This window comes from Xenopus laevis, chromosome 7L (genome assembly GCF_017654675.1).
Source record: "Xenopus laevis strain J_2021 chromosome 7L, Xenopus_laevis_v10.1, whole genome shotgun sequence".
In the NCBI taxonomy this organism is placed as follows: domain Eukaryota; kingdom Metazoa; phylum Chordata; class Amphibia; order Anura; family Pipidae; genus Xenopus; species Xenopus laevis.
Window position 1 is genome coordinate 19346752 of NC_054383.1, and position 12543 is coordinate 19359294.

Below are 12543 nucleotides of genomic sequence, written 5' to 3' on the forward strand. Positions count from 1 at the left end.
GATTTTCTAGTAGACTTAAGGTATGAAGATCCAAATTACGGAAAGATCCCTTATCGGGAAGACCCCAGGTCCTGAGCATTCCTGTACTGGCAAATTGATATATATATACGATTTCTAATCTAATCACTATTGGTAACCCCTTTGCTAAATGGTATTGTGAGGGACACTCACCCTGGTGGTCTAGTGGGCACCAGGGATGCCCGCCAAATTGATTCCTTCTTCTTCGGCGCAGGAGTTCCTGTGGCGCACGCTTCTGGGTTTTACGCGTCGTGAAGCGTCACCGGCATCATGACAGTTTTGAATATTTAAAGGCCTTTTCAAATCAAACTCATTGCCCGTTGTTTGGTTCTACTTGTTAGTTTCCTGGGTGCTTTATTCTTGTTGCTCATTCCTGTTTTGACTCCTGTCTGCCTGACTATTCTAAACTCCGTAATCCAGACCTGTGCCTGTCTGACCATTTGGAAAGATCTTCCGGTTTTGACCCTTGTCTGTCTGCCTGCACTGATCCGGCCTGTTTGACTACGCTCTGTCTATTCCTAGAACTGTGCTTTCTGGCCTAAACCTTGCTAACCATCGTGCCCCTTTGCTCGTCCAGAACCTTCGCTTGGCTCCTCTATTAAAAAGATCTGGCGGCATCCGATTAGCCGTGGGCTCCTCCCGAGGTGAAAGGCAGCTGTTAAAGGCAGAAGCAAGAGCCAAGACCAGGGAGCCTAGCATTGGTTCTGGATTTTGGGTGCTGTTCGTGACAGGTATGCCGAATAGAACAGGAACAACAGAGTTAGTGATTTGACTTTGGTTAATTCTTGAACCCCCAATCTCAGAAAAAAAGATTATGTTGCAAACATGGCCCTCCATCTGTTGTGCGACTACAACTTTAAAGGAGAAGGAAAGGCTAAAATTAAGTAAGCTTTATCAGAAAGGCCTATATAAATACACCAGTAAACCTTCAAAGTAATGCTGCTCTGAGTCCTCTGTCAAAAGAAACACAACATTTCTTTCCTTCTATTGTGTACTCATGGGCTTCTGTATCAGACTTCCTGTTTTCAGTTTAAACCACCAGGGCAGGGCTTGAGCATGCTCAGTTTGCTCCTCTCCCCCTCCTTCCTCCCATCCCTGCTGTAATCTGAGCTCAGAGCTGTAAGTGAGCAGGGAGAGACTCAGACAGGAAGTGATGTCACACCAAGCTTATATGGCAGCTTCTATCCTAAATAAACAGAGACAGTGTCTAGAGCTGTTTACTCAGGTATGGTAAAGCATTCAGCAGAATAAATATAGCATTCTAGCTTGCATTATTGTGGCTAATCTGTTGGCAATAAACTGTCTAGGAGCTTTCCTTCTCCTTTAAGCAATCCTTACAGCTGCTGAACGAATGAATGAAGACCAACTGCAATAGGTTAAGTTTCCTCTTTTCCCTGACATTTTATCTTTCCCAAGAAAGGACAACTTGGGATACCCAAAATAATGAGTCCGGCTGAACTGACCAACAGCAGCAACACCAGGTAGTCATGGGAAACTCCTATTTATATGCACCTTGCAGTATACTGTATGTCTCCTAATCAGATATGAGTTCATTGAATTCATGCGCAAGGTCACACCTACACAAGGTCATGCTGTTTTTTTGTATAAATCTGCAAAAAAAAAAAAAACAATTCATACGTTCCTTTCAACGGCTTCCAATCGATGTTGCGTGTGGTTCATTTAATTAAATTCTTTCTGATCCAATTATGCATTATGCCGTACTTGTCGTTTAATTAATGTATTTATCATTCTGAAATTGCCAACAGATACAGTAGAATTTTCCCCAGATCATTGCATGGGAAAAAAAAACGATTTTTAGAGAGAGAAAGAGACATTTTTGCCTTGGCCGGCTGTCAGTTTGTGTAACGGAGGAAGGCAAAAGAGCATGAATATTTTCAGGCCGGGAACTCGGCACAGTTACATGAGGGCAGGACAAAGTCCTTGATTAGAATCTGTGCCCAGTGGCACCAAAGTGCTGTTGTGCAAAGATAGAAGCTTTGCTGCGGATCTGTTCATATGGCCAATTTGCTAACAGGAAAGCTGATTAGTCTCCCCATAAATAATGTTTGGAATGTTCTGCATTAATAATATGCGAGTCTATACAAGTTAATTAGCTCTCCTATCTCCTTCCGGATTATAATAGGGAAAAACAATGTAATATTGTTTCGTTCGGACAAGATTTAGGATAAGATCAAGCCTCATTAAAGGGGATATAAACCCAGTTATTCAGTGAAATGCTTATTGGACAACAACTCGTGGAATATTGGAGTATACAGTCAAAGGTTAATGCATGCTGGCACTGAAGGCACAGATTCCCATCAATTTTATGGTGCCTAATTACAATGTAAGAACAGCTAGCCAAACTGGAATCCAGCAATGTGTCTGATGTAGCCCTGGCAGTCAGGATTCTCACTACAGTGCTGATCAGATCTGCAGTGTCGCTATAATAAATACATTAAAAGCTACATTAAGGGGCAGATTTATCAAGGGTCATATTGAAAATTCCAATTTTTTTTACGGTCAAAACTGTCAAATTCAACTAGAGAGTTATCCAAATTCGATTTGAGTTTTTAAAAAAATTCAAATTTGATTTTCAAGATTTATCATACTCTCGCCCTTTAAGAATTCAAATTCCACTATTCGCCACCTAAAAACCTGCCGAATTGCTGTTCAAGTCAATGGGAGAGGTGCCAGGGATCAATTTGGAGATGTTTGCAGCCTTTCTGACATTAGAGTTTTTTTTCAGATTCAAATCGAATGTGATTAGAATTTTTCGGTTCGTTTAAATTCGTCCGAGTTTAAAAAATTTGATTTCATTAATACATTTCGACTAGTCGAATTTCGAAGTTATGGAAGTTATGGGGAGTTAAAAAAAAAAGGAAATTCGACCCTTGATTCCCCATATAATCTTGCAGCCTATTATAGGCTCATTTTGCCTTAAAGGGATGGTTCACCTTTAAGGTAACCAATTGTAAGCAACTTTTGAATTGGTTTTCATTTTTTTTTTTTTTAATAGTTTTATAGTTATTTGCCTTTTTCTTCTGACACTTTGCTGCTTTCAACTGGGGGTCGCTGACTCCCTTCTAATAAACAAATGCTCTGTAAGGCTACAAATGTATTGTTATTGTTTCTTTGTATTACTGATCTTTCTATTCAGGCCTCTCCTGTTCATATTCCAGTCTCTTATTCAAATCAATGCATGATTGCTAGGGTCATTTTGACCCTAGTTACCAGATTGCTTAAGATGCAAATTGAAGAGCTGCTGAATAACTCAAAACTCTCAGTCTACATCATACTAAAAGTTATCTCAAAAGTGAACAACCCCTTTAAGTGGACACCACTACCACTCAGCAACTACCTTCTGCCCCGCCACTTCAGCAACCCCTACACCAGCATCACAGCTACCAACTTCCCACATGGCAACTCCTATCTCCTGCCCCCTTGGCATGACACTTGCTCCTGCTGATCCAGTGCAGGGTATGCGTTAGAGATGACAGAAGAGGTAGGTGCCTAAGGTCCTAGCATCCACCCATAGTTGCTCCTTAGACACCTGCCTCTTCTGCCTACACCCAGCCCGGTCCAAGGAACTCCCTACATGACCACAGTTATAGTGGACTTCAGGGCAAAAGCTGCCATTTTTGGTAAACGAAAAATTGATGTGCATCTGCACTGTGCTCATAAATTATAGGTCATTTAATAAAAGCTGCAAAGCCTGCTACTGGGCTATTTACCTAAAGCAACCAATCAGCAGGAAGCATTTGCTGGTTACCTGTTTAAAAGCAAACATGTTATTGGTTGGTATTGGTGTATACGTATATACTGTATATGGGAGTATATGTTGAATACCTTTGCTGAAGTAAGTACAGGTTTGGGACCTGTTATACAGAATGCTTGGGACCTAGGGTTCTCCAGATAATTTGGATGTCCGTACCATAAGTCTACTAAAAATCATTCAAAGATGAAATAAACCTAATAAGATTTTTTTCCCTCCAATTATATCTTAATTTTGATCAAGTACAAGATGCTGTTTTATTATTACAGAGAATAAGTAAATCATGTTTAAAAATTTGAATTATTTGTCTAAAATGGAGCCTAAGGGAGACGGCCTTTCCGTAATTGGCTTTCTGGATAACAGGTTTCAGGATAACGGATCCCATACCTGTAGTACAGTAGCCCTGCTTATATATATATAAAAGTAAACAAGAATGCAAGCAATGCCATCATATTTTATTGATTTTTTTTTATTGAAAAACATTTAAATCATGTTATGGTATATCCCCTTTGGAAACCTCTTAATGAACATGAGACATTAAAGAATATTCATGTGTATTTTCTGTATATAGCTGACCATTGGCGGGTTAACATATATAGAAAAAAATCTTGGTGCATATATAAAATTCTAGCCCATTTTCAAGATAATATTTACTATATATATATATATATATATTGACATACCTTATTTACCAGCACCCAGGCAAGTTGCAAGTATATATATGTATGTGTGTATGTGTGTGTGTGTGTGTGTAAATATATATATATATATATATATATATATATATATATATATATATATATATATATATGAGACTGTATTCCATTGGTTAAAATACGGATACAATAATTTCACTAGTAAATAAAGAAGTGTCCAGCGATAAGAATTTGATCCGTAATTAAGAAGCAGAGAGTATCCTCTGGACTAAACAGGTGCAATATTTCTTTCTAAGAGCAGTACAGTGGCTCTTAAATGAGAAGTGACCACTTTACCGGCTTCCTGTCCATTAGTATGTAATAAAAAGGATTTATATGTTTTCTGTGCGGCTGTAGAGAGCTACTGTCTGGGAAAATGCCAGCGGCAATGTGGGTTTGTTCTCTGTGAGAATTCCAGGAACATCAAGTGCAAGAAAAGGTTGTCCTGTTAGGGATATTTGCACTGGCTTTGTGATGTGGCTCAGATTTCCATTCTCTTTTTTGCTTGTATTACATGATTGTGTTTATTTGCTCCGGGATGCTGTGCTCGCTTTATAGTGGGCCTATTATCAAAACCATACTTGCATAATTAGGATATTCCTTGGTAATGGAAAACACTGGAATCAAGGTCTGCCTTTGGGCACAGATTGTGCTAGCTTGGCTCCATATGGTGTAAAACAACAAACTCTATCTTTTATTTCATTGTAGTGAATGGTGTTCCTCTACCATGTGTTACATTCTGTTGAGTCATAGTACTTTTCTGAAGACTGCCCTTTGGGCTCCCGCTGGGATATATGCATATATTTCTTCTCCAAGTAGCAGATGTACCAAATAGAATAGCACGTACATGTGGATTGCATATTAGCCAAAAAAATGCAAAATGGCAAAAATTAAAGTCAATGGGCGTTTTTTTTGCATTGGCCACTCTACTTTTTGTTTCCATGCAACTTTTTCAGAGCATTATCCATTGGAGTCTGTGCGCTTTTGTTTTCACAGCCAAAACTGGCAACAAATTACGTTCATTACTAATTAGCTCCACTTGTCTAATGATGCTTTGTTTTAAAGCACCTCCATAACTACAAATAATATGTAGGTGAAATCGAATAGAGGGCAAATAATGCTGGGGTGTGCAGGGGTGCTTCGCCAATGAGGCGAGTTGAGGCTGTTGCCTCAGACGGCAGCGCCCCCCTAGGTACCAGGGCAGCAAAAATGCTGCTCCTGGTACTTTAAGAGCGAATTTCTGGTGGAGGGGGGGCAGCAACTGCGGCTGCCTCAGGCGGCGGAGGGGCCAGGATCACCCCTGGGGGTGTGGACCTTAAGTGCAGGCTTTTTAAGCCCCCATAACATCACCGGTAAAGTGACGGAAAAGAAGTATTTACTGTTGGGTCATTATTGACCCTAATCCCAAGCCCTTAGACCCATGCTTCATAACCTTGAGATGTGGCAAAGTTACAATTCCCTACAGTCTTCAGCACATAAACTATACCCCCAAACAATGTAAGTCTCTATAAAAAGATATTGCATACAACAGTTCATATGTAAAACCCTGCTTCATGTAAATGAACCATTATCATAATAATATACTTTTCTAGTAGTAAGTGCCATTGGGTAATCATAAATAGAAAATTGGCATTTTAAAAAATAAAGGCCGCCCCCTGGGATTGTACGATTCACTGTGCACACAAACATACCAAACAAACTATATTTGTTAGGTCACATGAGCCAATTAACAGACAGATTTCTGTTTTTTGCTTCCACACTTCTTCCTGTTACAGTTAGAGCTGCAGTATTTCTGGTCAGGTGATCTCTGAGGCAGCACACAGACCATCACACAATGGTGGTTCAAGGCAAGAGATGTAAAAGTGCAAGATTTACTTAAATATATAGACCAGTTTGGTAAGATTCTTTAATATGCCACTTACTATGATGTAAACTATCTGTTGCTTAAGTGTTCATTTTGGGGGTATAGTTTTCCTTTAAAGAATGGTGGAATTTGTAGTACAACATCTAGGGAGCTACGGTTAAGTGATTTGGACAGCTAGTGGCCAATTTAGACAGTGCTTAAGGATTCTGAATCTAAGTATAATCTGAAGATAGCGATTGTTTCTCTAAGGTTGTGATCCCAACCAGAACCTCGTGAGCAACATGTTGATCACCAATCCAATGGATGTTGCTCCCAGTGGCCTCAAACCAGGTGCTTATTTTTGATTCCTGTATTGGGGGGGAAAGTTTTGGTTACATAAAAACCAGGTGTATTGCCAAACAGAGCCTCCTGAAGGCTGCCAGTCCACATAGAGGCTGCCAAATAGTCAATCACGGCCCTGATTTGGCACCACCGGGAACTTTTTTAGTGTTGATGTTGCTGTTCAACTTCTTTTACATTTGAATGTGGCTCATGGGTTAAGAAGGCTGGGGACCCCAACTCTAAGGTGTTCCTAGATATGATGGTGCCTAAAATATCTGACCCCTTTATAAATTCACTACCTCCGCTAATGGTTACTCTAGAAAAAAAAAATACCACTCCTGTCCCTTTTCATTGTAGCTTTCATTGTGTGCAAGAGAAGCAGTCTACAGAGGGCTTTAGAGTGAGTCTTAACAATTCCAAATGTTCATTTTTCAGCCAACGCATAAATGGTATTCGCATCCGAATACTGTATTGGGGCAAAGGTTTTAATAATAGAAAGGATCGGATATTGTATAACCATTCAGCAGACACATCTTGGAGGCACATGATATTAATAATTTGTAATGTGTGTTTGTGTGCTTTTATGCTTTAAAATCCCGCACCGCATATAAGTGAAATAGCATGCTCTCTAACTTCAGGAAAAACAGAGCTGGAAACTCTACTTCTCACTGTAACTGCTCCCCAAGAAGTCCGTCCTACAGCCATCCACTATATCAAGTGTCTGGGCAACTGCCAGCTAGCTACCGGCGCCTGGGGATGAAAAAAATCAAGGGCTAACAATTGACTGTCAGAAAGAGCTCCTCCCTTGATACTTTCTGTTTAAGAATTAGGAGAAACATTATTTTATTCTAGAAGTGTTACAAGAAATATACTGTGTAGCGGAGAACATTAGGTTCAAATAACTGGCATGACTTTACAAAATGTACAATGTTTTAAATGAACTTACTGTCTTAATTGAGTCCAGTTGGTCTTCTTTTTTTGTGTTCATTTTTATATGGAGTATAAAACCCACCTGCCCTCCCAGTGGCATAACTATAGAGGAAGCAGGGTCCTGGTGGAAGGGGCGTGAGTTATGGAGGAAAGTCACACCTAGGAGGGACGACAGGTGGGCCCCAAACCATACCTCCCAACTGTACTGTTTTGAGTGGGACGCAGGTCCGGACTGAGAATTAAAATAGGCCCTGGCATTTCAGGTACACAGAGGCCCAATCAGCCCATATAGAGGCCCAAACAGCCTCCATCAGCCCACTAAATACTGACTTTCTATGGCACCTTATAGCAGCCCCTCTGGCATTTGCCAGAACCCACAGACTGCCACTGGGACGGTCCCAATTTTGACAGCAAAAACCAGTCCCGGGTTTGTTACTGAGCTGTCCGGACTTTCTCTTTGATCTCCTGCACTAAACAGCCAGAAAAAGATACAAAGTTTCTAACTTAATTGGCTTTTGGCAGAGAGACCAGAACAGATACTTAGATACTTTTGTACCAATTTAAAATACACGTCTCTTGGGGAAACTGTCATTTGCGGCTTTAATCTTTTAAAAAACATCTAATATCAGTATTTGTTGTTTATGAGGCCACGAACGACAGAAAGTTCTATTTAGTTTACAAGGCACTTATGTATATTCTAGAATCTAGATTATACTGAAGCCAGAAGCTCCAGGACCTTGGCTTATGACGTTGGTCCTCCTCCAACACTTCTAATATCTTCATAGTATACAATAATGCAGCATCCTATGCAACATTGTGTTAGAGTTATTGCTTTTATTAAAATATATGAATAGATATTACAGTGCACAATAACATTTCTTTCTTATCAAATTGACCCTGATATTTCCAGTATTTATATCACTATAATCCTTTTTTTCAGAGTCATCCACCAGCAATGAAAGTGCTACTAAAAGCTAAAGATATACGACTACTTATCAACTTGGAAAGAAATAAGTAAGTACAGTTATCCAACGTATCACAGTGTGCCTCCATATTGTGGTCCTAAAAATGCAACTTAATGAACGTAATACAGGTATGGGTCCATTATCCAGAAACCAGAAATCCAAATTACAAGAAGGCTATCCCCCATAGTCTCTATTTTTATCAAATAACTTACATTTTTAGAAAAGATTAAATTAAAATAAAACAGTAGCTTGATATAAGATATAATTGATCCTTATTGGAGGCAAAACAATACTATTGGGTCTATTTAATGCTTAAATGATTTTTTAATAGACTTTGGGCGTTATTTATCAAAGGTCAAATGAGTTTTTTATACCTCGAAATCAACTCGAATCAATGGTATATTATTTAAGAAAAAAACTCAATTGGAAAAAAACCTTGATTCTGCGAGTTCTAGTTGCGAAACCCAAAAACTCGAATTAATCGAGTTTTCCAAGGGAAGCAGCTCAAATCAATCAAATTATTTGAGTTTTCAGGCACAACCCTCCAAAAAAAACCTCAAACATCATGAAGGCTATTAACATCTTCAAATGGTTCAAGTGACCTCTGTCATTGACTCTTAAGGTGGCCATACACTGAGAGATCCGCTCGTTTGGCAATGTCGCCAAACGAGCGGATCTCCCTCCGATATGCCCACCTCAAGTGGGTGGGCAATATCGGGCTGATCCGATCATGGGCCCTAGGGCCCAACGATCGGATCCTAACGATGCCTAAACGGGCGGTCGGATCGCGGGACCGCATCAACGAATAGATGCGGCCGCGATCCGACAGGATTTTTTGTCCCATCCGATCGAGATCTGGCCGACTTTCGGCCAGATCTCGATCGGTGAAGCCCGTCGGGGGGCCCCATACACGGGCCAATAAGCTGCCGACACGGTCTGTCGGCAGCTTTTATCGGCCCGTGTATGGCCACCTTTACATGACCTTGGCAGGCTTTAGATAGTATATCTTTGGATTCAAGCTATTTCCAGGGTTGGAGTATAATAAATCTCAAAAAGTTCGAGTTTTTTCTTAACCGTAAAATGTGAGTTTTGAGCAAAAAAAACAACTCTAAAACTCAAATTTTTGTGGAAAGCACAACTCAAACCTTAATAAATAACCCCCTTAAAATATGGAAAGATCTCTTATCCAGAGAACTACAAGTCCAGAGCATTCTGGAAAACATATCCCATACATGTAACAAGAATGCATGTGATGGTGTCAGTTTAAGAAATTGGAATATAACTGCAAAGTATTGAACATAAACCCAACGTTATGGTGATACAAACTGAAAGTATATAGAGTAAATTAATATATATATATATATATATATATATATATATATATATATATATATATATATATATATATATATATATTCTGTTTATTAATATACATTTTTCTCGTAGCTTTAGTGTATGGTCCTCCAAATTAAGGACAAATTCCTTATAATAGATCCTACACATGGACTTAGTGTAAGTCTGCTCTAGCATTTCACCTCTCTGTTCTCTATTAATTTTCTACACATCCCAGTTGTCCCGGCCAATGTTTACTGTGCGCATTCTCAATTTTATTGCCCCTTCAGGAGCACCGAAATAGTTCTGACTGCGCCAAGCAATATATACTTGAAACATTGTGGGCTTCTTTAACCGCCTTCGGGGAAGTATATAAAAAGTACAGCATCGGAAAATAATCTATAAATGATTGCATGCAATATCTGAAAAAAAAGCTATAAAGCTGGATAATAAAAAAAAAGTTTTTTTTTAATTCTGAAAATCTATGTAGGTTAAATAAAATCATTTGTAGGGTATTTTCGCAAGATACAGAGCCCTCACCAGCTCCTGCCAATAAGGCTCTAACCAAGACCACGGCACAGTTTTCCCATTTTAATGCAACAAATGAATAGCTCTAATTAACACATTTTATATTTTTCCCGGCCTAAAATGAAGTGTCAAAATCTTATGATTACTCATTACTCTCTTGTCATTTCTAAAATATTCAGAAAATGGAAAAGACAAATGGTTTTACGACTTGCATAAAATTCCCTAATGAAAAACAATGCTCAGTTATGCTCTGTCCACCAACAGTCTTTGACAGATGATGGTTTATTCTTTATGATATTGTTTATTGCTTCATAGATTCATGAACAGGATAATTGCCATTCTTTGCATTCGTATCATTTTCATCTGATCAGAAATTAAAGGCAATGTGTTGGGATAAAAGAAATAAAATAATTGAAAGTATTATTTCATCATACTATTGACACTGCACGTTATATACAGTATGTTGTATGTACAGGTATGGGACCTGTTATCCAGATTGCTCGGTACCTGCCATTTTTCCTTAAATCTACAAAAACATCATTCAAAAATGAATTAAACCCAATAGGCTGGTTTTGCCTCTAATAAGGATTAATTATATTTTAGTTGGGATCAAGTACAAGCTACTGTTTTATTATTACAGAGAAAAAGGAAATCAGATTTAAAAAATTGATTATAATGGAGTCAGTGGGAGATGGTCTTCAGACCTTTCTGGATAATGGGTTTCTGGATAATAGATCCCATACCTGTATTCTAAAGCTTTTGCAATTAGTCTTCATTTGCACTTCATTTGTTTAATTTTGTAGGGGGTTAAGTATTTTTTTTGTTGTGTAGACTTCCAGTTGAGCATCTAAAGTTCTATATGTTTGCTGGGATTACTAGCCCTAGCACCTGGCAGCGGTTTAAATTACAGGGGTATTGTATGTCTTTGTAAAGATTCTCATTCATCCAGGTCATGGTATATCTGTAGAAATTAGTCAAATCAGCTGGACTTGCTGTGTTTTTCCTGAAGACGTTTCACCAGTCATCCAACTGGCTTTCTTCATTCTGAATTGAGAAAGCCAGTTGGATGACTGGTGAAACATCTCCAAGAAAAACCACAGCAAGAGCTCTCTATTGTATGTTATTCCATACCTTAAATGGCACCCTACATTGTTACGACAATACCCTAAGTTCATGGCAAAACATGGAAAAATTACACCCAAAAAGATGTAAAAGTGGCCAAGCTCACTAATGAACAAGTAACAGAATTCTTACCTAAACACCCAAAAATTCATGTTAGATTTGAATATTAAGGAGCAGATTAATCAAGGGTCGAATTTCGAGTTTATGGGAGTTTCTAAAAACTCCCATCAACTCCCATCAACTCGAAAGTCGAAAGAAAACCCCAACCAATCAAATTTATTTAAAAAAAAAATTGATTTGATTTGACGGACAGTGGTATAGCTATTTATAGAGGCACCTCTATCGGCACCAACTTAGCCTGACAAAGCTCGTGCATGGTGAGCGAAAGGCGGGAGGTTCTTGTGCCGTAACGGGGTAGAATTTACTTCAGGCAGGGCACAGCTGAAAGCACTGATGTACTATGAACCTGCTAAGGAAGCGTGCATATGGAAGGGGCGTGTCGGATCCTATACACTTACAGGGTTTCTGCTATACGAATGCGAGCAAGGTTGTTATCTTTAGATCCATTAACTGGAACGCCAATACTCCTGTGTATACACTGTTCTGTATTGATCTTCCGAATACCTCCGAACAAGAATCTGTACTGGGGTATACTCTCGCTACACAGATAATTTCCACTATTGTACTGTCAACCAAGCTTTGAACAATAGAGTAGATTAATGTACTAACTGAGATCAGCCATCCAGTTGTAACTTAATCCTTTGTATCCCGTCCACAAACTGGAGACCTTTGAGTCGGTACGGCTTTCTTTCCTTTTAACTTTTGGATTAAAACTTTGGGCATACCATTTTAATTATTTAAAATTAAAAGTTACGTTTTACTACAACCATATTATGGGAACCTCTGACTGATTTAGTGGGAGGGTGCTATTTTATGGCTCATGCTTTCCCCTTTCTGGATTTACCTATTGTAGCAGGTGCCCACTCTGGTCTAACT

At 39.0% G+C, this 12543-nt stretch overlaps 1 protein-coding gene across 1 annotated transcript in view; it reads left to right on the forward strand.

Moving 5' to 3' along the window:
* adam12.L (ADAM metallopeptidase domain 12 L homeolog) overlaps window positions 1-12543 on the forward strand; it is a 342539-nt gene that overhangs the window by 54529 nt on the left and 275467 nt on the right. The window contains exon 3 of the mRNA XM_018225176.2: window positions 8541-8614. Coding sequence (XP_018080665.1) covers window positions 8541-8614 — 74 coding nt within the window. The remainder of the gene's footprint in view (window positions 1-8540; window positions 8615-12543) is intronic.